The sequence below is a fragment of the Lineus longissimus genome, chromosome 6, assembly GCF_910592395.1.
Source record: "Lineus longissimus chromosome 6, tnLinLong1.2, whole genome shotgun sequence".
Taxonomy (NCBI): domain Eukaryota; kingdom Metazoa; phylum Nemertea; class Pilidiophora; order Heteronemertea; family Lineidae; genus Lineus; species Lineus longissimus.
This window is the reverse complement of record NC_088313.1, coordinates 10,869,661-10,897,569: the sequence shown is the minus strand read 5'-3', so window position 1 is coordinate 10,897,569 and position 27,909 is coordinate 10,869,661. Positions and strand designations below refer to the sequence as shown.

The 27,909-nt window shown below is 41.9% G+C and overlaps 1 protein-coding gene across 5 annotated transcripts in view; it reads left to right on the top strand.

The window, feature by feature from the left end:
• The window catches only part of LOC135489272 (uncharacterized), a 47,982-nt gene extending 23,472 nt beyond the window's left edge, over positions 1-24,510 (top strand). For 3 of the 5 annotated variants that reach the window (XM_064774551.1, XM_064774549.1, XM_064774550.1), the window contains exons 2-10: positions 7,750-7,825; positions 8,401-8,469; positions 8,844-8,952; positions 9,657-9,783; positions 18,351-18,697; positions 19,064-19,280; positions 19,985-20,111; positions 21,460-21,805; positions 24,039-24,510. In XM_064774551.1, coding sequence (XP_064630621.1) covers positions 7,750-7,825; positions 8,401-8,469; positions 8,844-8,952; positions 9,657-9,783; positions 18,351-18,632 — 663 coding nt within the window. In that variant the 3' untranslated portion in view covers positions 18,633-18,697; positions 19,064-19,280; positions 19,985-20,111; positions 21,460-21,805; positions 24,039-24,510. Of the gene's footprint in view, positions 1-7,749; positions 7,826-8,400; positions 8,470-8,843; positions 8,953-9,656; positions 9,784-10,037; positions 10,284-10,319; positions 10,911-18,350; positions 18,698-19,063; positions 19,281-19,984; positions 20,112-21,459; positions 21,806-24,038 lie in introns of those variants that run through there. The other 2 variants (XM_064774552.1, XM_064774553.1) reach the window with 2 other exon arrangements.
• The last annotated feature ends 3,399 nt before the right edge of the window (positions 24,511-27,909 follow it).

The following is a 27,909-nucleotide window of genomic DNA, read 5'->3' as shown; positions in this document are numbered from 1 at the left end:
TAGTGATCAGGGGTCAGGGTCCTATCATTCACAGGCACGAGTCACAATCTGGTAACTTTTTGTCTCACGTATGAAGTTTGGCAGTGATCCTGGGTCGGGGTCCCATCATTCCCAGCCACGAGTCACAATCTGCTAACTTTTTGTCTCGCATATGAAGTTTGGCAGTGGTCATGGGTCGGGGTCCCATCATTCCCAGCCGTAAGTTACAATCAGGTAACTTTTTGTCTCACGTATGAAGTTTGGCAGTGATCATGGGTCGGGGTCCCATCATTCCCAGCCACGAGTCACAATCTGGTAACTTTTTGTCTCACGTATGAAGTTTGGCAGTGATCATGGGTCGGGTCCCATCATTCCCAGCCGTAAGTCACAATCAGGTAACTTTTTGTCTCAAATATAAAGTTTGGTAGTGATCAGGGGTCAGGGTCCTATCATTCACAGGCACGAGTCACAATCTGGTTACTTTTTGTCTCACGTATGAAGTTTGGCAGTGATCATCGGTCGGGGTCCTATCATTCCCAGCCACGAGTCACAATCTGGTAACTTTTTGTCTCGCATATAAAGTTTGGTAGTGATCAGGGGTCAGGGTCCTATCATTCACAGCCACGAGTCACAATCTGGTAACTTTTTGTCTCACGAATGAAGTTTGGCAGTGATCCTGGAACGGGGTCCTATCATTCCCAGCCACGAGTCACAATCTGGTAACTTTTTGTCTCGCATATGAAGTTTGGCAGTGGTCAGGGGTCGGGGTCCCATCATTCCCAGCCGTAAGTTACAATCAGGTAACTTTTTGTCTCACGTATGAAGTTTGGCAGTGATCATGGGTCGGGGTCCTATCATTCCCAGCCACGAGTCACAATCTGGTAACTTTTTGTCTCACGTATGAAGTTTGGCAGTGATCCTGGATCGGGGTCCTATCATTCCCAGCCACGAGTCACAATCTGGTAACTTTTTGTCTCACGTATGATGTTTGGCAGTGATCATGGGTCGGGTCCCATCATTCCCAGCCACGAGTCACAATCTGGTAACTTTTTGTCTCGCATATGAACTTTGGCAGTGGTCATGGGTCGGGGTCCCATCATTCCCAGCCGTAAGTCACAATCAGGTAACTTTTTGTCTCACGTATGAAGTTTGGCAGTGATCATGGGTCGGGGTCCTATTATTCACAGCCACGAGTCAAAATCTGGTAACTTTTTGTCTCGCATATGAAGTTTGGCAGTGGTCATGGGTCGGGGTCCCATCATTCCCAACCGTAAGTCACAATCAGGTAACTTTTTGTCTCACATATAAAGTTTGGTAGTGATCAGGGGTCAGGGTCCTATCATTCCAAGCCGCAAGTCACAATATGGTAACTTTTTGTCTCACGTATGAAGTTTCGCAGTGGTCATGGGTCGGGGTCCTATCATTCACAGCCACGAGTCACAATCTGGTAACTTTTTGTCTCGCATATGAAGTTTGGCAGTGGTCATGGGTCGGGGTCCCATCATTCCCAGCCGTAAGTTACAATCAGGTAACTTTTTGTCTCACGTATGAAGTTTGGCAGTGATCATGGGTCGGGGTCCCATCATTCCCAGCCGTAAGTTACAATCAGGTAACTTTTTGTCTCACGTATGAAGTTTGGCAGTGATCATGGGTCGGGGTCCCATCATTCCCAGCCACGAGTCACAATCTGGTAACTTTTTGTCTCACGTATGAAGTTTGGCAGTGATCATGGGTCGGGTCCCATCATTCCCAGCCGTAGGTCACAATCAGGTAACTTTTTGTCTCAAATATAAAGTTTGGTAGTGATCAGGGGTCAGGGTCCTATCATTCACAGGCACGAGTCACAATCTGGTAACTTTTTGTCTCACGTATGAAGTTTGGCAGTGATCATCGGTCGGGGTCCTATCATTCCCAGCCACGAGTCACAATCTGGTAACTTTTTGTCTCGCATATAAAGTTTGGTAGTGATCAGGGGTCAGGGTCCTATCATTCACAGCCACGAGTCACAATCTGGTAACTTTTTGTCTCACGAATGAAGTTTGGCAGTGATCCTGGAACGGGGTCCTATCATTCCCAGCCACGAGTCACAATCTGGTAACTTTTTGTCTCGCATATGAAGTTTGGCAGTGGTCAGGGGTCGGGGTCCCATCATTCCCAGCCGTAAGTTACAATCAGGTAACTTTTTGTCTCACGTATGAAGTTTGGCAGTGATCATGGGTCGGGGTCCTATCATTCCCAGCCACGAGTCACAATCTGGTAACTTTTTGTCTCACGTATGAAGTTTGGCAGTGATCCTGGATCGGGGTCCTATCATTCCCAGCCACGAGTCACAATCTGGTAACTTTTTGTCTCACGTATGATGTTTGGCAGAGATCATGGGTCGGGTCCCATCATTCCCAGCCACGAGTCACAATCTGGTAACTTTTTGTCTCGCATATGAACTTTGGCAGTGGTCATGGGTCGGGGTCCCATCATTCCCAGCCGTAAGTCACAATCAGGTAACTTTTTGTCTCACGTATGAAGTTTGGCAGTGATCATGGGTCGGGGTCCTATTATTCACAGCCACGAGTCAAAATCTGGTAACTTTTTGTCTCGCATATGAAGTTTGGCAGTGGTCATGGGTCGGGGTCCCATCATTCCCAACCGTAAGTCACAATCAGGTAACTTTTTGTCTCACATATAAAGTTTGGTAGTGATCAGGGGTCAGGGTCCTATCATTCCAAGCCGCAAGTCACAATATGGTAACTTTTTGTCTCACGTATGAAGTTTCGCAGTGGTCATGGGTCGGGGTCCTATCATTCACAGCCACGAGTCACAATCTGGTAACTTTTTGTCTCGCATATGAAGTTTGGCAGTGGTCATGGGTCGGGGTCCCATCATTCCCAGCCGTAAGTTACAATCAGGTAACTTTTTGTCTCACGTATGAAGTTTGGCAGTGATCATGGGTCGGGGTCCCATCATTCCCAGCCGTAAGTTACAATCAGGTAACTTTTTGTCTCACGTATGAAGTTTGGGTCCCATCATTCCCAACCACGAGTCACAATCTGTATTAAACAAACAAATCAAACCAACCGCATCGAGTACTGAGTAGTACTGCTAATTTGTCACTGAATTCTTTTTAAAAAATACATTTTTCAATGAAAAGTGTAAATGAATGTCTAGTATCATTCAGGTTTGCACCATTTTTTCTTTTGGTTTTTATTGCAAGAAACTGTTTAAGCAAAAAAAAATTATATATGAAAAAATATTCAACAACACAACTAACGACACCTAGCCCTTTACTATTTCCAAATCAGTACCACCCAAATATTTATTCCTTATGGCCAATCACTTTACCAACTTGGATTAGCCTTGGCCATCTGACACCTTTGTTTGATTGTTTGGAGCGACAAAAGACATAGCCAACCTCAAAAGAATGTGTGGGAGTGTTACATAAAACCACTACCTGTCACATTTTATGCCTTCCAATGCTTGCTATGCTTCGCCTGTAGTGCAGGTTGAACATTCATTGCAGCAAGGTGCACATGGTTTTTGCTCGAATTTTGACTTATTTCAAGACTGAAATAGCAAAATAACTTGTGTTTAGCACAAATCTTCTACAAGGTGGGTATCACCTTCTGTCTGAAGGAATCTTGACGTTATCCATGTTTTATTTTTGTAGGCCCAATGGATTTTTGAAGAGGGCAACTTGTCTTTGTATTTTCCCCTTGTATTTTTCAAAGGCAGAGAAAGAATCTACTTCCAAGAACCATTTTAAGGGTTGCCAAAAAGCACAATGGCACTAGGCCTATGACCCATCATACCACCAAAACATGAACTGCCCAGCATCAATTTGCTGTCGGTATCTGGAAGTGTAATTGAACAAACACCCTTCGGTATATACAAAATATGAAATTTAAGTGATTAGTGCCATATTTGAATTTTGATCTTGCCGAAATTTGGCGTACACATAGAGGGACTTAGATTCATCCTTCAACCAAATAAGAACGATTGAGCGAGCCAACGCGAAGGCCTTGCAAAGGCCTCCAAATCTGCGTTGAAGTGCGGTTGAATGACCCCTGTCAATCAATAATAAGTACGTAATTGAGCGAGCCAACGCAAATGGATGTCTATGAGGTTACTGGTCCATTCAAGTGCGAACAAACTCTCAACAACTGTTCTGTCGTTATCTCCCCGTCGCTGTAATCGTCCCATGCCTTAAAGATACGTCTTTGAAGCGCAACGTACTTCTTTCGCTGTATTCTGCGCAACTTGCCCTCAGAAACCAGCCGTACCTGAAGATGCGCGTTTGTGTCGATAGCGTGTACGTTTTCTTGGTACATAGCAGTAAAGCCTTGGGCCGGTACGGCAATCGGGCCGACATTTCGGCGCAGGAGAATTTGCTCATGTCTTGCTGCTGCCCTCAGGAGGTCAGGGGTGATGCCAATCAAAAATCTCTGAAGAGATGGGCCGAAATTATACGCGTTTGGGTCCGAGGTCCACGTAAAGCCCGGTCTACACTAGCCAACATGAACCAACAAATGTTGGCCAACATCGTGTTGGGCCTTGTTGCAGAGGCATGTTTGCTATTGTTTGCCAGTGTGGACGGGTCGAAAAACAAGTGAAAACATCAGCCAACTTGTTGGCCAATGTTGGCCTATGTTAGGCCATGCTACTTCTGAACAACATGTTGGTTGGTGTTGGGCAATCAGCAGCCAATCAGGGAACAGATTTGGATCATGTGATGGAGCTACTGGGACAAAATGGCAGCCTCAATGAAAGATAGAGAATGGCAATTTCAAGAAATTGAACACTTAATTTCGGAATACGAAAAGCTTCATCCATCCGCAGGAAATTCTTGAGGCTTTTGAAGTCTGAGGCCATTAACTCTTGAAGGAGGCAGTGATAGGCCCCATGCATGCTTTTTCCACAAGTATGGCTTTTTTCAGTTGCGGCGGCGACGGGTGTTAATCACAACTGAGAGAATTGCTGCTGAAGCACCTAGGCATGCTTTCTTCCTGTGGTTCTCCATTGTTTTAAAGAAAAATGGAGAGAAATGACTGATTTTCCCTCCAAATTGCCCTCAAATTCATGCCAAACACGGCCAAACTTAGCCAAACTTGTTTGGCAATGTTTGCCTGTGTTTGATAGTGTGGACGGGTCCCCAAACATTCGCCAACATGATGTTGGCTCATGTTGGCCAACAATTGTTGGCGAATGTTTGCTAGTGTAGACCAGGCTTTACGCACCTCGAACACCAGTACTCTAGTGGCAACTTACCTAACTCTTCGAAGATAGGTCCCGGAAGCCCTTGGCACTTAGCGTGGAACCACAACGAGCATCCCTCGCAAAAAAATCACGTCCGTGATGCATTGTCGCTTGCAATCTCCACAGGGATAGGATTGGCTATAACTGGTAGGTAGGCGTGGGCCGTTGAGTATTTAGTCTCGATTTTTTTTCAAAAGAGCCATAATAGTTCACAACCAACTCGAAGATGTACAGCTACCACGTCTTGATTGTGAGTTCCAGCCACGTCAAGCACCTTCAGCAGTACCAAGCCAGATACTTCCCCAACCTAGGTTTCGACAATCGCGCGACTGTCGTGCACTTTGACGGCATTGGTGGTCGAACAGCATATGACGTATTGCAAGAAGACATTGACTTCAGGGGCTATGATCACGTGCTGTTTGCGATCGGCGGGAACGATTTATCTATGTGCCCCCAGCCGAAACAAGTCTTCAAGCGACTGAAGAACCTGGTCGGCAAGTGCCAGAAGCAGGGGCCACGAGCAAGCATAACTTCGCTTATGGAAAGATTCAACACAAGCAAGAGTCGCTACAGAGTCCCCGAGAAGTACAACAAATGTGTCGCCAAGATCAACGCGTTATTGAGAAAAGATAAGAGAATCGACTTAATCGAACTTAACCCTTTCACTGCCGGTAGCTTCTAATTTTTAGCTACCTCACCTGCCGGTAGGTTTCTTTGTTTTAACATGATTTTGAGTATGGATATTTCTCCACCCTGTAGAGAGAAAGCCTCTGGAGATAGAGCAAAACAATGTATATAAAAGTTGTTCAGTGTTGCCTAATCTTCAAAATGGGACCATAATTTGCCCTAATTTGCATACCGCCATCTTGAATTTATAATGAGGACGACAATTTTTTTGAAAAAACTATGTAATTGGCAAAACACAATATACACACTCTCATTATCGCTAATTTGTTCATCATTTACATCAAAGTCAGGATCTAAATCATCATCATCGACGAACTCCTCACCAGAGTCCGAATCGTTCACTTTATCCAGCTCATCAAGGACCTCAGACACAGTCAGTTTCTTCTTGGTCATTTTGGCTTCAAATTACTCGATAAACTTCCAAACATCGAAATATAAAACCCTCCGCCATGTTTTGCTGAACCATCTATACTACCGCGCCATCTATCAAACTTTAAGCTAACCACGCTCAATAACGAAATTTCAATGGTTTTATAGTGTATGGATAATTGTCGCAGAAGTGCGCCTCCGGCAGTAAAGGGAATAATATTGATTGTCGCAGAAGTGCGCCTCCGGCAGTGAAAGGGTTAAGTCTATCCACCGGCAGTCGCAGATGAGGAGTGATGGTGTGCATCTCAACGACGACGGACAACATAGACTGGCACGAGAAATCCGGGGCGGTATCCTTAGGAGGCGCTAGGCCTTTGGTGCAGCATTAATATACGGCCCTTTTCAGGGCCGTCAAAAATGTAAAAGAGACAAATGTACATGGCCTACAGATATTTCTAAGCAAGTAATAAAAATAAAGAAATAAATCGACAAACTCAGCTTTTGCAATAAATTCACGCAAAGCACGGTTTATATTGAGAGTTAATTTAAGTATAAATCTCATCATCCATCTGTATATATAGATATACGGTCAAATGATGGAACAATTAATTTGAGGCAGCTCAATGCATATATATCGGGTGTCCCAAAAAAAAATGTCCCAAAGTTCGACGGGTATAGCTGTTGGTGGACTGATCTCTTTCAAAATTCTCACAGTTCAATACTTCAAGATATTGTAAATATGATGGCATGGGAACCAGTCCTCCCGACCATTGTAGTATACACAGTGTATGACACTGACGATCTTAGTGGCGCTATAGGAGCAATCTTTCGCTCAAATCAAGTAAATATCTCTGGGTACAATAAACCTAAACAGACATGTTTGGTGTCATTTGAAAGGAAATTTCATAGAGATTCCAACCATGCAATTCTGACCCTATAGCAGAGAACATTATACCAACTTTTTTAGGATTTTAACAAAAAATGGGGCCGGGCGTTTTTCGTAGGGGCGGGCGGGGACGATCACCAACTCTTTTTTTTATGTGGCCTAACCCAGGCCAGGACGACAAGAACCCCTTGCGCGCCATCAAACCGTATAAGTTTTTTTACCGGCAAACTGTGCTATAATAAATTTGTAGTCACCACCGGGAATTATAGTAGGGTAAAATAGAGTAAAAATAATGACTACATCCATGTAGCGAAACGACTCCACCCATGTAGCGAAACGTCCTCCATGTAGCGAAACGACCATACCCATCATGTAGCGAAACGACTCCACCCATGTAGCGAAACGACCTACCATGTAGCGAAACGACCGCCACATGTAGCGAAACGACTTGTAGCGAACTGGCAATGTAGCGAAACAGCCTGATACCCTATTCTACTATAGGTTACTTGAGCCAAAAATGAAAAAATGCTCTCAACTTAAGGAATTTGAAACTATGAATTTGTGCCAATTTATCATTACAGATGACGCATACCTTGTCCGCAATTGCAACGAAAGATTCTCGCTGGTATGGTTTTCAAGGTGAAGGGTTACATGTAGGTATGTATAATATAGTATTAGATTTTTACTTTCCAATTCATGCTTTGCGCAAAAGAACTGGAGAGTACAATCGGGTCACTAAATCAGGAGGCAGTATTTGAAGCGGTGATGCCATCTCATTGGTTGCAAGTTAAGGGTTGATCACGAGTTTTGAGTAATGAACTAGCTCACATTGTTTAAATAAGTACAAGGCCGCAGCTGTTGTTATGATGGTTCCATTGGATTTTACATACAATCTACTGGCTATTCTTACGACAGTCATAAAAACTCATATTCATTAAACCTAACCCAGACCCTAACCCTTCCTCCTAGCACTAACCCAAACCCTAACCCTTCCCCAACACCAATCTCAACTCCCTAATTCCCAAAATTGCATAAATCCTTGTTATAACTAGTCGTAAGAATGGCAAACTTGTATGAAATAAAAGGAATAAAGTCCAATTTCATGAAGGAAACGTAATTCATGACAAAAAATGATGTATTTCAACATCATATTTAGGCAGTAATTTCATGACTGAAAACACTAGAATTGCTGTAATCATGATTTATGCATTTGTTCCAATTTATCATTACAGATGCCACAAACCTTGTCCGCAATTGCAACCGAAGATTTTTGAATGAACCGCAAGACGATCAGATGAAGGGTATGCATCAAGTAACAACTTGCCCAAATTGTTGATTGGGTTGCCACTGTCAATTTTCTTGAACCGTTATTAGAATAAAATATTCAAACAGTGAAATAGTAAAACAAAGCTATTGAAGGCCTCAAGTGAAAAGTCAATCCCCAAATGTGTCACTCTAAGTTACAGCAATCTGCCAGTAAGCTAAAGCATTAACTGGCAATGCTAATGGCAGATTTGCCTGCATTCAGTGCTTTGGTTTCAAAGCAATATCACGTGTTGAAAAATGATAGAAGCCATACACTGACAGTTGAATATTGTAAGTATGACCAGTGAAAGATATGCAAGGACATTTTCATGTGCACTTTTCTGAGAGAACAAAGTTTGATTATTTTTAGGCAGCTCGAGCCAACATTGTACAAGGGCCACGGGGTCCAGGGCCTCAAGGACAAGGGACACAAGGACACAAGGACAAGGGACACAAAAGACGATGTTACAATCTGCGGGGTGAGCATCACAGAGTCCTGGTTGATATTATATCTACTCATGAAACAAACTTCATAACTGTCCAACCAGGAGGGAAAAAAATCATATTTCATGTCTCCGAACCTGCACCCTGGTGGCCAAGTCATGAACTTTTATCCCCAAGTGAGACCACCTGACCGAGAGTGCTCAAGTTAACAGCCAAATGGGCAACATGACCTCGATGATCTTGATTAGTTGGACAAATCATGAGTTACATTTTATATATGGTTATTAGTAATATCAGACGTAAGGATGGATATAAAAATCCAAGGCAATTTGGCCTGAGGAATAATGCCACTTGGGCAAGGATTGAAGCAGTGAATCGAGCAAAGAGTGTGGCCGTTCAACATTTTTCCACAAGAAAATGCTGCCAACCAAAGACATCTTCACTTCACTTGATCCAGAAAATGGCCCGTGAGCATCTTTCCAACAGTGCCACTTTATAAAATGAAACGGCCAGGGCCATTGTGCTCACCTGTCGACATGGGAAAAAAATGGACTTGGACATGATGGGTGCTTTTGACTTCATTGATCATTTTTTAACCTTTGCCCCCTGGTCGCCACATTTGGAATCAAATTCTTAAAGCGAGAAACAACCATCTCACTCAAATGAAAACAAATAATCTTTTGGTTTCAATCTATTCATTTTGAGATAGGTCATTGAATGTATTTTTCCTGTTATCTAGCCCTCTGCAGATGGAGATTGATGGCTGTCGAGAAGACCCAACCACTCAACCAGGATCTACAATTCGTGCTATGGTAGATGTGACTCTTAAAAGATTTTGGATGACGAAGGAATCCAATACATATATGGTAAATATAAACAGATGACAAGACAGTATATCATGAAATGGGTGAACACGCCATGGGCTGAGTTCGTTTCATTTCCAGAGTAAAGTAGAGTCGCAAAATGGTGGATTTTATCCTCAAACTGTACAAGCAACCTCAGTTTGGAATTGAATTGCAGATCAAGTGTCAATTAGTAAAGCGTTGTGGTCGTAGGTATTAAGGTTTTTAGAAAATTAAGACAAGAACACATTTCTTAAATAACATCCAACCCCTTCCAGAAACTAGCGATGATTTTTGAAAAACCAACTTCAGCCGCCTTGTTTTGATCGACCCGATTATTCGGGCAGAGATGCGCTATGTTGACGATACCCCCATATATTGCTTGAAGACTTCAGCATCTTCAGGGAGATTTCGCACGTTGATTGGGAAACCTTGGACCTGCATATGCCATGTGGCTGCCGAAATGGACTTCATGATGATTATGTTATTGTTTTTAGATTTAGTTTGAATTTAGATTGATTAATATTGGTATATAAAGTTTATGTTTTATAAATGAACAGGAAAGTCTTCACTTCCGGGGATCCGTGAGAACGATTGAGTACGCTCGAGTAAAGTGAGCCTAATTAGATCTGACAGTTTAAGGAAGTGTCCAGGATCTGAAGTTTATTGTGCGTGGGTGGAGAGGAAATCTGTATATTGTTATAGTAATGAAAGACATGCTTATTCCAAGGTTATTGTGTTGCTAGGCCTGGCGGCAGATCAAAAAGAATGCCTTTGACTGACCCATTGCCGCATCTTGCGTGGGCGGATGACTTCCGTTCTCAGAAATAAGTAACCTGCTTTATCTTAAGAAATATTTGTACGATTGTAAACTCTTGGTGGTCCTAACAGGGCCTGGTCTCTTCGAGCCCCTCCTACTCACACCCACGCTTAGCATAAATGATGAAATCTTAGTTAGAAGTAGTTTAGTGTAAAAGTAAATTCTGAAGTGTTATGACCTCTCGTGCTCCGTGAATGTATCAGCGTTGATTGCAAATATATTGTTCCTTGATGAAGTTTAATACACGGATTATATAGTAGAACTGAAGTTGTTTGTGATTCCTCATTACTAAACAGCCAAAGGATGTATGGACTCCCCCGACAGAGCATTGGTCTCTCCGACCGGATAAGAACTAGTGATCGTTTATATGACGAGGATTTCACGATGAGGCAAGTGAAGGCCAAAATGAACGTTCATGTTGGAAATATTGGCCGTGGAATTAGATGTTTAGAGCGCCTGGTCAAACGAAACGTAAGACCAGGCATAATCAAGGAACAGATTGCAGCGTTGATCAAGAGCAGGGATGAGGCCATGAAATGCGGCCTCCATCTCGTGGAGATGGAGCCGGACACTACCACGGACGTCAATAGTCTACTTGACCATCAGTACGAACAGGTCAATGACGTCGTGGTCGAAGCAGAAATTTGGCTGAGTGATGTGGCTATCACCATTGATAGAACTGGCGATGTGTTCTCGCAATGTGGCATAAGTAAGGCCAGTTCTGGGGATGAGCCACGGGAACCCCCGAAGGCGGAGCGGGATCAAGGCGGATCTCGTGATCCTAAAGTACGGGATGCAGCGGTTGGTGATGGTGTTCCTGAGCAACGGAGGGATGGCCGAGATGCGGACGATGTTGAAGCCGGTGGTCGCGATCGGGACGTGGTATGTGATGCGTTGGCGGATGAGATAGGCGGGATGAATCTTCGTCGTGCGGCGAGTGATGCTGTACTGTATTCAAGAGATGGTTGCGCCGAAAGGCCCAGGATCCAGCTGTGTGAAAGCTGGATAAAGCAGCTGAGAACTTCTCAACATTCCTCACAGCATGCGCACCAGGTAGGTCATGATTTTTCTACTCGTGCAAATCATCCACCCCCACATGTTTCGCATAATTTCGGTAACACTGTTGTTCATTCATCGTCTTTTGGCAAGTCCCTCCCAAGACTGAAGCTTCAAAGTTTTGATGGAGACGCGTTAAAATGGACAGATTGGAATGGAATGTTCCGAGCCATGGTGCATTCATCCCCGATGTCCGACACAGAGAAAATTACCCATCTACAACACGCTGTAGTTGGGCGCGCGAAGGCGGAAATCGTAGGTTTTGGCTACGATGGTCTAATGTATGCGCCTGCGCTGGAGGCTTTAGAAGAGCGCTTCGGTAAACGTCAATTTGTGGTTCGCGCGCACTTAGATAAACTGGCGAAGCTGCCCTCGGTTTCGGAAGGAAACCGTAATAACGTGTTCAGCTTGGCATCGTCCGTACGGGCCGTCGTTCTTGCCTTTGATTCGCTGGGTTATTACGGCGACCTTGAGGCAGTTAGCAACTGCGAAATTGTGATCGGGAAAATGTCCGAAGGTATGAGGTTTCGCTGGGCGAGACACCTAGCCAGGTCCAGAGTAGATCAACCGACTCTCCGAACCATCAACAATTGGCTCGCCGATGAGGTCAAAACATACGAATGGTTGCCGTCCTCGTCGAAGTTGACCAGTTCACAGCGAAATGTAACTCTGGCCACCAGTGAAGCGCACATCGGTAAACAAAAGGGCTTTAAACCAGTAACTAAACCCAAATTTGTTGTAAGGTGTCCCATCGATGATAGTTCTTCTCATGATCTGGCTCACTGTCCCAAGTTCAAGGCAATGAGTAATGAGGAGCGTGCAAATATTGTGTGGCAAAACAAGTTGTGTTGGCTTTGTTTGAACAAAGGTTGTTGGGTTCGGAAATGTAAGGCTAAACATTGTGGTGTAGGTGACTGTAAAAGAAGTCACCATGCGATGCTTCATCGTGATGTAGAGCCGACGGTAGAGGTTAGGCCTACTGCTGTTGAGCATACAGGTTTGAAAATACACTCTGAAAATAGATCAGTCTTGCTTCAAGTTGTGCCGGTAAGGCTTCACGGGCCGGCAGGTCACGTGGATACTCATGCTATGCTTGATCTCGGCAGCACGTGCTCTCTATTGTCAACAGAGATAGCGAATCGGCTTGAGCTAAAAGGTGTGTCTCAGGAGTTAGATTTAAGTGGTATTAGGGAGAGGAGTTTGGTGACTTCAGAGCGGGTGACGCTGAAATTAAGTCCAGGGCATTGTCAAGCTCAACCTAGTTTACATAGTGTTAGCAATGTTTGGGTTGTGGATCAGCTTAATCTGCCTGTTGTGAATGTAGACATGGCCAAGGAAAAGTTTGCTTGGTCCCATCTGAAAGATCTGATCTTACCGTCGGTTGAAGGTCATCATGTCACTTTGTTGCTTGGCTCTGATGCTATGGACATCATAAAGCCGCTTGAGGTTCGGTCGGGCCCAAAGGGGGCACCACATGCTATCAATACTGTGCTTGGTTGGACTGTTGTAGGCCCACTCCCGGGAAAACAGGGTAGGCCTAGTTATGAAAGTTCATTTCGCATTGGGTTACAGGTCAGTGACCCTGATGTTTGCCTCAATAGGTTGGTAAAGGATTGGTGGTCCACCGAAGCCTTAGGTTGTTCCCATGACATTAAAAATGTCAGATCCATTGAGGACAAACGAGCTATCGCTATAATGGAAAATTCGACCAAAAGGGTTGGTGGGCGGTATGAGACCGGCCTCCTCTGGAAAGAGAAGGATGTTGTTCTCCCTAGCAATCGCGTTATGGCAGAGCGCAGGTTGTTGTCTCTTGAGAGAAAGTTAGACAAAGATCCTCTTCTCAAAAATTCGTATGAGAAAACCTTTCTAGATGACATTGAGAAGGGTTATGCGAGGAAGTTGTCCCCCTCTGAGATTGCTGCTCATGAGGACCGACAGTGGTTTTTGCCCCATCATGATGTGTTGAATCCCAACAAGCCAGGTAAAGTTCGGCGTGTGTTTGATGCTGCGGCGAGGTACGAGGGGGTCTCATTGAATGATTGCCTTTTGACGGGGCCAAATCTGTTGAATTCGTTGGTTGGAGTCCTCATAAGGTTCAGGGAAGGGCCAGTTGCTTTGGCCGCTGATATTGAAGGGATGTACTCCCAGGTTCTCATTCCAAAGGCTGACCAACCAGCCCTCAGATATCTTTGGAGAACAAATCGGAGTAAACCTCCCGATGTCTACCAATATCAACGGCACATTTTCGGGGCAACGTCATCGCCAACATCGGCCATTTATGCTCTTCAGTGTACAGCCAAGGAGAGTGAGGAATTGTACCAAAAGGCTGCAAGGGCAGTTCATAAATCCTTCTATATGGATGATTTTCTAGGCTCAGTAGACAGCATATCTCAGGGTGCTAAATTGCAGGGTGATCTGGTTACTTTGTTGGGGAAGGGCGGATTCAGATTGACCAAGTGGTTAAGTAATTCGGATGAAATACTGAGAAATATCCCCGAGTCAGAACTAGCGCCATCTCTGAAAGCAATAAAATCTGGTGAAATGCATGAACGTCCTGCTGAGCGTGTGCTTGGTGTCAAATGGGAAACAAAGCAGGATGCGTTTATGTTTGACATCAAGTCCCGTAAAACGACGCAGAGCACGTCACGTCAGATCCTCAGCACTATTGCTTCAATATTTGACCCCCTGGGGTTGTTAGGTCCGGTAACATTGTTCCCAAAACTTCTGATGCAGGAATTATGGCGTAAAAAACTTGGTTGGGATGATGAGGTTTCAGAAGATGATCGCAAGGCTTTCGCTGATTGGTTGGATAGTTTAGAATCACTGAAATCATTGCATATCCCTAGGTTCTATCGACACCTCAACGAGAATCCCACTTCAGTGCAGCTTCATGTTATGGTTGACGCATCTGAAAAGGCATTCTCTGCTGTTGTGTTCTACAGGTTTGTGTATTCGGATGGCAGGATTGGCTGCAGGTTTGTCATCGGTAAATGTCGGGTTGCACCTGTCAAACCATTAATTATTCCCAAGCTTGAGCTTCAAGCTGCAGTGCTTGGCGTGCGTCTATGTCAAGCTGTGCTCAAGGAGTGTACCTACAAGATTAGTGAGGTGCACTATTGGTCAGATAGCTCCACCGTAATCCTATGGATTAAAAGTACAACAGGTCGGCATCCGACCTTTATTGCTAGCAGAATAGCGGAGATTTGGGATCACAGTAATCCTAATCAGTGGCATCACGTGCCGGGAAAGTTGAATGTTGCAGACGACGGAAGTCGTGGTCTGCCTGCAGAGGCAATTTCGTCTGAGTGTAGGTGGTTAAATGGGCCGGCATTTCTCTTAATGCCTCAAGACAGATGGCCTGAGCAGCCAGCGAGCGCGTCAGGTAATGATAGCGACTGGTCGGGTCACACTGATGTTGTTGTTGACAGTGAGGCTGTCAAGGGCTTGATTGATGTTGACAGGTTCTCTTCCTGGAACAAACTTTGGAGATCAGTGGCACGTGTCGTGCGGTTTGTTGATAACTGCCGGGTTGACAAGGCAGATCGGAAGTGTGGGCCAATTACCGTTGAGGAAAAGGCTAGAGCAGAAAACGTTCTGTTCAAGCAATCACAGGCAGGTCAATTTGCAACCGAACTCAATGCTTTGAAAACTGGTAGGCCTGTATCGCGTCAAAGTGTTATTCGGAAGCTTGCTCCATTCATAGATAGTGACGGGATAGTTCGGTCGCCTGGGCGCATAGGGAAGTCTGATATCTCTAACTCTGTGAAGTATCCTATCATTTTGGGTAAGAAGTCTCGCATAACGCATTTGATAATTCTACAGGCTCATAGGCGAAATCATCATGAGGGTTTGGAGCATCTCAGAAGTTTCCTGAGGCAGCGTTTTTGGATTGTGAATGCACGTGCTACGATTCGCACTGTGACCAGTAGGTGTATATTCTGTCGTATAAGGAATGCTATGCCAAGGCCTCCAAAAATGGGAGATCTCCCAGAAGTGCGCGTTCGTGGAGACGCACCCCCTTTCCATGCTACTGGGATAGATTATTTTGGGCCTATTTCTGTGACAAAGCTGCGCAAAACTGAGAAGCGCTATGGTTGTTTGTTTGTTTGTATGGCAACTAAAGCGATTCATATTGAGATGGCAAACAGTCTGGACACTGATTCGTTCATTATGGCATTGCGTCGGTTTAGGGCACGTCGCGGAAATCCCGCTATTATCTGCAGCGACAATGGCACCAATTTCGTTGGCGCGGAACGAGAATTGCGCGAATGTTTGCTTAAGTGGAACCAAGAAGCGATTTCGGATGAATGTCTTCAACATAACATTGAATGGAAATTTAATCCGCCAGCCAGTCCTCATTTTGGTGGGCTTTGGGAGCGATTAGTCAAGTCTGTAAAGCGTGGCATGCGCGCCGTCTTGTCAGAGTCGCGTGTCAAACTCAGTGATGAAGTGTTACATACGGTAATGGTTGAAACTGAATCGCTACTTAACGGTAGACCGCTAACGTCAGCTTGTGACGATGTAGCTGATTTGGATGCGCTTACACCAAATCATTTTCTGTTGGGTCGTGCTAACCCTAATCTACCCCCAGATGTATTTTATGACCGCCAAGTATCTAGCCGACGTCGCTGGCGTCAAACACAAATCATTGTTGATCATATTTGGAAGCGTTGGTCCAGGGAGTACTTGCCAACGTTGAATGAGCGAAAACAGTGGTGGAAATCCACTGGGTTTCCAGTAAAGGTGGATGATTTGGTACTTGTGGTAGATCATGGCCAATCACGTGGAAATTGGCTGTTGGGGCGTGTTACAAAGACATTCCCTGGTGACGATGGCATTGTGCGTGTTGTTGAACTGAAAACAAAATCTGGCCTGCTGAAAAGACCAGTTGTGAAATTGGCATCGCTCATGATGAACGGGTAGACAGCATCTTCCTAAAGATGCCCAGAACTCTGCTGATTGAACATTGTGTTTATATATCAACTGACACGTTGAAATTGACATTTGTGAATATGAACAATAGCATATTGGGCCGATAGCCACCGTATGTGAAATGATTATGAGAGTCATATTAATTTCAGGGCCGGCAAATGTGGCTGCCGAAATGGACTTCATGATGATTATGTTATTGTTTTTAGATTTAGTTTGAATTTAGATTGATTAATATTGGTATATAAAGTTTATGTTTTATAAATGAACAGGAAAGTCTTCACTTCCGGGGATCCGTGAGAACGATTGAGTACGCTCGAGTAAAGTGAGCCTAATTAGATCTGACAGTTTAAGGAAGTGTCCAGGATCTGAAGTTTATTGTGCGTGGGTGGAGAGGAAATCTGTATATTGTTATAGTAATGAAAGACATGCTTATTCCAAGGTTATTGTGTTGCTAGGCCTGGCGGCAGATCAAAAAGAATGCCTTTGACTGACCCATTGCCGCATCTTGCGTGGGCGGATGACTTCCGTTCTCAGAAATAAGTAACCTGCTTTATCTTAAGAAATATTTGTACGATTGTAAACTCTTGGTGGTCCTAACAGGGCCTGGTCTCTCTGAGCCCCTCCTACTCACACCCACGCTTAGCATAAATGATGAAATCTAAGTTAGAAGTAGTTTAGTGTAAAAGTAAATTCTGAAGTGTTATGACCTCTCGTGCTCCGTGAATGTATCAGCGTTGATTGCAAATATATTGTTCCTTGATGAAGTTTAATACACGGATTATATAGTAGAACTGAAGTTGTTTGTGATTCCTCGTTACTAAACAGCCAAAGGATGTATGGACTCCCCCGACAGAGCATGCCATACTCGTGAAACGGAATGAACTCATCCCTAAAGTGTATTTACAGGGTGTGCCAATAAATATTCCATATGTTCTGTGGCTGGACTGAAAATAGACAGGCTATTAGATTTTCCATCCATGGTTTTGTCACTGCATTGCTCCTTACTAAACACAAACTGTGTCAAAAATAAAAGTGAAAGAGCCGAAGTTGTGCAGTTGTTTGGGTCTCTGACAAGTGGTCATGAGCTACCAGGCTCACCAGTTGAAAATGCTCAGGTTGTAGTACTGATTGGGCAGCTAATCTGAATTCCAGTTCCACTGAAAGCTCTCAGCATAGACCGGGGTAAGAGTTAAAAGTAGGGTGACAATTTCAACCGTTGTTGATGTCAAGACTAGAAACCCGAAACTTGCAAGTTATACTTTTGGGACAGACAAGATATCAAGACGCGATGAGATAAGGGGCCGAGTGAGGGCTTGAACTTAAGGGGTACGCTGTTCATAATTACTGGTGGTCCAGGAAAATAGAATTGCAGTTATACATAATGCTGTAGAACAGATATTATGCATACCTGTTTGCTGAAACTGGGTGCTTCTGGTATTTGTATTTCTATGCAACGGCAGTGCCAGTGCTGAAAGCTATATTTAGTACATATTTGTGCAATTGGAAATTTCAAATTCAATTACAAACTTCTCGTTTTTTAACGGTGTAGGATTTAAGGGTTGTGATTTTATCATAAACTACTTCGGTGAATTTGATGAAACTGAATGAAAGACCCTATTGCACAAGTGCATTAATCATGGTGGAGCAATGTAGCCTGCTGGCGATGATAGTCCGTCGGCGATGGCGCTCGTTACGACCGATCGCGCTCATTTTAGTTATACAGAATCGAGATGACCGTAAGGACAAATTGAGACTGAGAGTAACCTTAAATTTTGTTTTCCAGTCGCTCACAGATACGGGCAGACGACCGAGAGTCGAGTGGATTCAGTGGATCGAATGGTTGTGCAGAGGGATAGCCATGTGCAGGAGTGACGAACCACAGCTCAGCAAACGATGCCTTGACAGAACAATTCAAGGAGAACCTTCGCTGAGATCAGAAAGGGAACTTGTTTGCTGTGGGGATGGATTGGACACCGAAATGTCTGTCATTCTAATAAACTATAATGACAATCCAACTCCAAAGGGACTCTCTGGACTTAGGGAAAGTACGGACATAGAGCCCTGACATGATATCCTGCAGCCACCATGAGGACAGCCTATCTCATACCTTCGGAAGGGTGCCATCACACGGTAATGTAAACAAATCAATTTCAGTTTTTCAGATGTCCTTGATAAGGTGTTAGCCATTGGCCTGATTAAGAGATGGTGAGCTCTCTAAAGATGATGAGCTCTCTGTTGAGGAATAATTTTCTAACGTTGTTTTAGCGACACCAATTACAGTGCCATTTTCATCAAAACCACGGTGATGATGACCTCTCACGTTTGCCTCTTTAAATGCATGCTGATTAGACCAAGTGTGGTGTAGCCAATTCGTATTCCGGAGAGTGCTCTCTGGAAAACAGTTTTTAATTGGATCCAGTGTGAAAGTAGCATGCTGTAGAAATGCTCAGAAAAAAGATAAACCCCTTAACGAAAAGTTTGATTATTTCTAATCAGCCCGAGCCAACATTGTACAAGGGCCACAAGGTCCAGGGCCTCAAGGACAAGGGACACAAGGACAAGGGACACAAGGACAAGGGACACAAGGACAAGGGACACAAGGACAAGGGACACAAGGACAAGGGACACAAGGACAAGGGACACAAGGACAAGGGACACAAGGACAAGGGACACAAGGACAAGGGACACAAAAGACGATGTTGCAATCTGCGGGGTGAGCATCACATAGTCCTGGTTGATATTATATCTACTCATGAAACAAACTTCATAACTGTCCAACCAGGAGGGAAAAAAATCATATTTCATGTCTCCGAACCTGCACCCTGGTGGCCAAGTCATGAACTTTTATCCCCAAGTGAGACCACCTGACCGAGAGTGCTCAAGTTAACAGCCAAATGGGCAACATGACCTCGATGATCTTGATTAGTTGGACAAATCATGAGTTACATTTTATATATGGTTATTAGTAATATCAGACGTAAGGATGGATATAAAAATCCAAGGCAATTTGGCCTGAGGAATAATGCCACTTGGGCAAGGATTGAAGCAGTGAATCGAGCAAAGAGTGTGGCCATTCAACATTTTTCCACAAGAAAATGCTGCCAACCAAAGACATCTTCACTTCACTTGATCCAGAAAATGGCCCGTGAGCATCTTTCCAACAGTGCCACTTTATAAAATGAAACGGCCAGGGCCATTGTGCTCACCTGTCGACATGGGAAAAAAATGGACTTGGACATGATGGGTGCTTTTGACTTCATTGATCATTTTTTAACCTTTGCCCCCTGGTCGCCACATTTGGAATCAAATTCTTAAAGCGAGAAACAACCATCTCACTCAAATGAAAACAAATAATCTTTTGGTTTCAATCTATTCATTTTGAGATAGGTCATTGAATGTATTTTTCCTGTTATCTAGCCCTCTGCAGATTGAGATTGATGGCTGTCGAGAAGACCCAACCACTCAACCAAGATCTACAATTCGTGCTATGGTAGATGTGACTCTCAAAAGATTTTGGATGACGAAGGAATCCAATACATATATGGTAAATATAAACAGATGACAAGACAGTATATCATGAAATGGGTGAACACGCCATTGGCTGAGTTCGTTTCATTTCCAGAGTAAAGTAGAGTCGCAAAATGGTGGATTTTATCCTCAAACTGTACAAGCAACCTCAGTTTGGAATTGAATTGCAGATCAAGTGTCAATTAGTAAAGCGTTGTGGTCGTCGGTATTAAGGCTTTTAGAAAATTAAGACAAGAACACATTTCTTTAAGTAACATCCAACCCCTTCCAGAAACTAGCGATGATTTTTGAAAAACCCACTTCAGCCGCCTTGTTTTGATTGACCCGATTATTCGGGCAGAGATGCGCTATGTTGACGATACCCCCATATATTGCTTGAAGACTTCAGCAACTTCAGGGAGATTTCGCACGTTGATTGGGAAACCTTGGACCTGCACATGCCATACTCGTGAAACCGAATGAACTCATCCCTAAAGTGTATTTACAGGGTGTGCCAATAAATATTCCATATGTTCTGTGGCTGGACTGAAAAAAGACAGGCTATTAGATTTTCCATCCATGGTTTTGTCACTGCATTGCTCCTTACTAAACACAAACTGTGTCAAAAATAAAAGTGAAAAGGCCGAAGTTGTGCAGTTGTTTGGGTCTCTGACAAGTGGTCATGAGCTCCCAGGCTCACCAGTTGAAAATGCTCAGGTTGTAGTACTGATTGGGCAGCTAATCTGAATTCCAGTTCCACTGAAAGCTCTCAGCATAGACCGGGGTAAGAGTTAAAAGTAGGGTGACAATTTCAACCGTTGTTAATGTCAAGACTAGAAACCCGAAACTTGCAAGTTATACTTTTGGGACAGACAAGATATCAAGACGCGATGAGATAAGGGGCCGAGTGAGGGCTTGAACTTAAGGGGTACGCTGTTCATAATTACTGGTGGTCCAGGAAAATAGAATTGCAGTTATACATAATGCTGTAGAACAGATATTATGCATACGTGTTTGCTGAAACTGGGTGCTTCTGGTATTTGTATTTCTATGCAACGGCAGTGCCAGTGCTGAAATCTATATTTAGTACATATTTGTGCAATTTCAAATTTCAAATTCAATTACAAACTTCTCGTTTTTTAACGGTGTAGGATTTAAGGGTTGTGATTTTATCATAAACTACTTCGGTGAATTTGATGAAACTGAATGAAAGACCCTATTGCACAAGTGCATTAATCATGGTGGAGCAATGTAGCCTGCTGGCGATGATAGTCCGTCGGCGATGGCGCTCGTTACGACTGATCGCGCTCATTTTAGTTGTACAGAATCGAATTGACCGTAAGGACAAATTGAGACTGAGAGTAACCTTAAATTTTGTTTTCCAGTCGCTCACAGATACGGGCAGACGACCGAGAGTCGAGTGGATTCAGTGGATCGAATGGTTGTGCAGAGGGATAGCCATGTGCAGGAGTGACGAACCACAGCTCAGCAAACGATGCCTTGACAGAACAATTCAAGGAGAACCTTCGCTGAGATCAGAAAGGGAACTTGTTTGCTGTGGGGATGGATTGGACACCGAAATGTCTGTCATTCTAATAAACTAATGACAATCCAACTCCAAAGGGACTCTCTGGACTTTGGGAAAGCTACGGACATAGAGCCCTGACATGATATCCTGCAGCCACCATGAGGACAGCCTATCTCATACCTTCGGAAGGGTGCCATCACACGGTAATGTAAACAAATCAATTTCAGTTTTTCAGATGTCCTTGATAAGGTGTTAGCCATTGGCCTGATTAAGAGATGGTGAGCTCTCTAGAGATGGTGAGCTCTCTGTTGAGGAATAATTTTCCAACGTTGTTTTAGCGACACCAATTACAGTGCCATTTTCATCAAACCCACAGTGATGATGACCTCTCACGTTTGCTCTATTGAACTAATTGATTCTGAATATGCCATCACAGAAAATCACTTGGTAACCCACTGATATCTCACTATCATAAACAACTTGGTTATGCTGGTTGCATGAATATCAAAAGCAAAGCATTTTTATCAACTGGAGCTGTATGTAACACTAAGAAAGAATCCCGAACTGTTAAATGAGCAGTAGTTGAACATGGCCATTGCCAGTAATGTGATTTCATGAAGTCTGGCCAAACATACAGAGGCCTAACACAACCTTTAACGTGTCAAGCCTCAGGGGTTCCCTGATACCAGAGGTCTGGAAATGCTCAAAACACCGTAGGGTGCAGGTTTCAAATCAATATCTAGAAAGATAACCTACTTTTCCCCCTTCGGAATTTCAGACAGTACTGTGCAAAAGTTGTAGTTGAAAGTGGTACAGCATGATTGTTTTAGGTTTGAGATATCAGTGAGGTTGAGCTTTGAATGGTAACAAAAAACAACAACAACTTTATTGACATATGATTGCAGCCGCCTAGGTACAGAAGATTCCTCAAAAGTCTTTCTGTCAGCACCCACCCGATTGAATGAAATTCAAATGGAAAACCATTACCCCGAGGTGAAAAATGGGACGTTAATTCACGTCGTTGTTCCTCGAAGCCCTAAGTGTGTTTGACGTTGATTAATGTGGGAGGTCCACTAAAGTGTTAACAGCTGTAAAATAACTCTCTTGGTCAATGCCGGTACATTTGCATGGAGTATCAGCTTTCCAGGACAGGGCATTTCAATGACATTGGGCCAAGAAGAGAAGAGATTAGCAAAGGAAAAAGTTATTGGGTAGCAACTTGGGGGGGGGGGGGATGATATGATCACAGTAGAACTACTCTATTAAGCACATCCTCAAGACTGATAAGTGCTGTGCTTACAAGAGAGGTGTACTGATTAGAGAGTTCAAATTGAATGGAGACAATCAAAGTTAGTGTGCTAAAAGAGAGAAGGTCCTTTTAGAGAGGTGTATGCTAAGGGAGGTTCCACTGTATTCTAAAGTAGGGTCCTTGTGGCACTTGGTGACCTCACTGGTGATGCAAAATGACGCAATTGGACCCCCCCCCCCCTCCCCAACACAACAACCAACATCAATTAATTTAATGGCAACAACAACTTTACTAATGAAACCACGCAGGCGGCTGAGATGGCATAAACTGCCCCAATCCTCAAGTCCCTGCATAAGTTCTGTGTTGGCATTCTTGTAAGGTTAAATGTCAACACAGTCAATCAGTCTTTCTGAAGGCACCTGTGTTGGGACATGGGCTTCTCTGCAAGAAGGTAGTTTGTTGTCAGACAAGGGCTTGTGAGGGTAGTTCTTGATAATTTATAAACATGAAGAATAGCTTGTCCATTCGGGGTCTATTGATGTCATCCTCCAAAAGATTTCTTGCCCGCCCATTATATCATAATCATACATTATATTATAATCATGTCGGAGAGTGAATGCGAGTTTGGATATCGTTTTTTAAATTGAATATCTCGTGGGGGGGGGGGGGGGGTATTAACAACATTAACCCCTGATTTTCTTAGGATGATAATATATATGTACAGGAAAGCTAATTGTCTCATTAAATAATCCTGTTATATGCATAACAGGCAGAAACAGACCTTGATCCCTATTGAGCTTGGGTGTGATCATGTTAGACCCAAGCTCTGTAGGGATCAGGGTCTGTTTGTGCCCCATACATATAACCGGATTATTCAATCAGACAATTAGTTTTTCTGCACATTTTTTACTCCTTACACCAGGAGACGCCTTTGAGAACGCAAGGCAAAATGTTGTGTGGACTGCAAAAATCACTGCAAAAAACACAAGAGTTAAATCCACAGAACTTTTGAACATGCCACGTCTTCGCCAGAACTAAAGGTTCGTAATTTGAGCCCAAATATCATGTCCATTCGGGGGTCTAATCATGTCATCCAGGCTGCCATAAAAGGACGGTTCATAGTAGATTAAGAGAATAGGTGTAATAGGTCATAGGTGTAAACATATCTTAATTCCTTGTTCTTTCAGATGAATACGATTATTGCTGTTCCATCATCTCCCTGACATCAGCCAATGTCCAAAGCCGGCAGTGAATGTCAATCCTAAAGTCTCCTCCTTATGGATATACGCACAACGACAGTGGATCGGTATTTCAGTGTTTCAGTGTGTCATCGCTCAGTGTCTCCCGTATTTCAGTGTTTCCCTATTGTTACTCTATTCGCGGATAAGCCAGTGGTGATCAGGTCGGCAGAAAAACTAGTTCTTCAATCTCGAGTGATTACCATGGATACAGAACTCGTATGAATAAATTATGACGTATGTGCCAAATATGGGAAACAAAATGGCGTTGCCTGATGTGTAAAAAATAAATCACATTCCTCAGTGGAAAAGGAAGATCACGTGGTATTGTTCGGTCACGTGAATGTTGCGAGATTTTATTCAAAATGTTGCCATGTTTTTTTCAAGGGTTGCCACATATATTTGAAAACAAGTTGACCTACATTTTCAGGAAATTTTGCATCATATTTTCAAGTTATTTTAATAAGTTTTTGAAATATTGGCATGTTTTCAAGTGTTGCCTGTATATTTCAAAATGTTGTATTAAATTTTCAAGTCTTGCCTGTATATTTCAAAATGTTGTATCAAATTTCCAAGTCTTGCATTTATTCCACTTCGCCGTGCCATGATTAATGTTGGCGCATACTTCAGCAACTGATGGGCTTATTACATTTTTCACGATTAGACAGTGGCGCCCTATCGGGAAAACTAGACAAGTGGGTGTTCAAAAGTCTTCTTTTTTTTTTATTTAATCAAACATCATTACATAGAACTTTTGCTGGGAACATGCTGGCAAATTACACCACCATGCTCCTTTACAATTAATTGACCTATAATATTAATACTTCACATACATTTGATGAGTTTTTTGGTATTGAAACAAGACAACTGACCCCCCCCCCCCCACCCCACCCCCCAAATTTAACAGTAAGTATTGAATTGGTTCCCATTTCTCATTGAATTAATCTACTTTGTTATTTTTACATGCTATTGTGAATTCTATATGTTTAAGAGAATTTTCTAATCTTCTGTTTTGAATATTGGCCGAAAAAATGACTGTGCGCAATAGTTCATCCCTCACCCCCCCAAAAATATTTATTTTTGATATTTATCTGGTATTTCAATTGCTCCACAAGTGTATAAGAATTGAGATATGGTGAACGATTTTATAATTATTGTCTTTCCAATGAGAGTCAAATTTCTTTGCTTCCGATTATTCAAAACATTTTTACACTTAAGAATGCGGTGTTCAAAAGCCATAACCAACATCCGTTATTCAACATCCTGTACCATGAATACATGTACATTATTGATATCAGTGTTAAAATTATAACCCCAAATCTTTATTTATAAAAACATCCATTAACCCTCTCCATTTGAACCATTCGGTTGCTTTCAGTCCCAGTGATTCAAAAGGTATCATTGTTTTGTCTGGTCTTAGTAAATCTGAAATATAATTTATCCCTACTTTCTTCCAATGTTTATAAAAGATTCTTTGATTAATTTTGATTAATTTATTGTTCCATAAATATGTTTTTTGAGAAGGATTATCTTTCAGTTTAAAACTAATTAAATCACAGTTTGACTGGATCAAAATCTGTAAATCAATATTTTTTCCTGACCAGAGATAATCAAAAACTTGATTTTCTATTTCATGTATTTATCTGGTATTTCAATTGCTCCACAAGTGTATAAGAATTGAGACATGATGAACGATTTTATAATTATCGTCTTTCCAATGAGAGTCAAATTTTTTGCTTCCAATTATGCAAAATATTTTTTTGCACTTAAGAATGCGGTGTTCAAAAGTCATAACCAACATCTGTTATTCAACATCCTGTACCATGAATACATGTACATTATTGTTGTCAGTGTTAAAATTATAACCCCAAATCATTATTTATAAAAACATTCATTAACCCTCTCAATTTGAACCATTCGGTTGCTTTTAGTCGCAGTGATTCAAAAGGTATCACTGTTTTGTCTGGTCTCAGTAAATCTGAAATATAATTCATCCCTACTTCCTTCCTATGTTTATAAAATATCATTCTTTGATTAATTTTGATTAATTAATCGTTCCATAAATATGTTTTTTGAGAAGGATTATCTTTAAGTTTAAAACTAATTAAATCACAGTTCGACTGTATCAAAATGTCTAAATCAATATTTTTTCCTGACCAGAAATACATTATTGTTATCAGTGTTAAAATTATAACCCCAAGTCTTATAATCCATTAACCCTCTCCATTTGAACCATTCGGTTGCTTTTAGTCCCAGTGATTCAAAAGGTATCACTGTTTTGTCTGGTCTCAGTAAATCTGAAATATAATTTATCCCTACTTCCTTCCTATGTTTATAAAAGATCATTCTTTGATTAATTTTGATTAACTTATTGTACCATAAATATGTTTTTTGAGAAGGATTATATTTAAGTTTAAAACTAATCAAATCACAGTTCGACTGTATCAAAATGTCTAAATCAATATTTTTTCCTGACCAGAAATAATCGAAAATTAGGTTTTCCATTTCATATATTTCTATTTCATGTATTTATCTGGTATTTCAATTGCTCCACAAGTGTATAAGAATTGAGACATGATGAACGATTTTATAATTATTGTCTTTCCAATGAAAGTCAAATTTCTTTGCTTCCAATTAATCAATATTTTTTTACACTTAAGAATGCGGTAATCAAAAGTCATAACCAACATCCGTTATTCAACATCCTGTACCATGAATACATCATTGTCATCAGTGTTAAAATTATAACCCCAAATCTTATTTATAATAACATCCATTAACCCTCTCCATTTGAACCATTCGGTTGTTTTTTAGTCCCAGTGATTCAAAAGGTATCACTGTTTTGTCTGGTCTTAGTAAATCTGAAATATGATTTATCCCTACTTTCTTCCAATGTTTATAAAAGATCATTCTTTGATTAATTTTGATTAATTTATTGTACCATAAATATGTTCTTTGAGAAGGATTATCTTTCAGTTTAAAACTAATTAAATCACTGTTTGACTGGATCAAAATGTGTAAATCAATATTTTTTCCTGACTAGAGATAATCAAAAATTAGATTTTCTATTTCATGTATTTATCTGGTATTTCAATTGCTCCACAAGTGTATAAGAATTGAGACATGATGAACGATTTTATAATTATCGTCTTTCCAATGAGAGTCAAATTTTTTTGCTTCCAATTATGCAATATTTTTTTGCACTTAAGAATGCGGTGTTCAAAAGTCATAACCAACATCTGTTATTCAACATCCTGTACCATGAATACATGTACATTATTGTTATCAGTGTTAAAATTATAACCCCAAATCTTTCTTTATAAAAACATCCATTAACCCTCTCCATTTGAACCATTCGGTTGCTTTTAGTCACGGATTCAAAAGATATCACTGTTTTGTCTGGCCTCAGTAAATCTGAAATATAATTTAACCCTACTTCCTTCCTATGTTTATAAAAGATCATTCTTTGATTAATTTTGATTAATTTATTGTTCCATAAATATGTTTTTTGAGAAGGATTATCTTAAAGTTTAAAACTAATTAAATCACAGTTCGACTGTATCAAAATGTCTAAATCAATATTTTTTCCTGACCAGAAATACATTATTGTTATCAGTGTTAAAATTATAACCCCAAATCTTATAATCCATTAACCCTCTCCATTTGAACCATTCGGTTGCTTTTAGTCGCAGTGATTCAAAAGGTATCACTGTTTTGTCTGGTCTTAGTAAATCTGAAATATAATTTATCCCTACTTTCTTCCAATGTTTATAAAAGATCATTCTTTGATTAATTTGATTAATTTATTGTACCATAAATA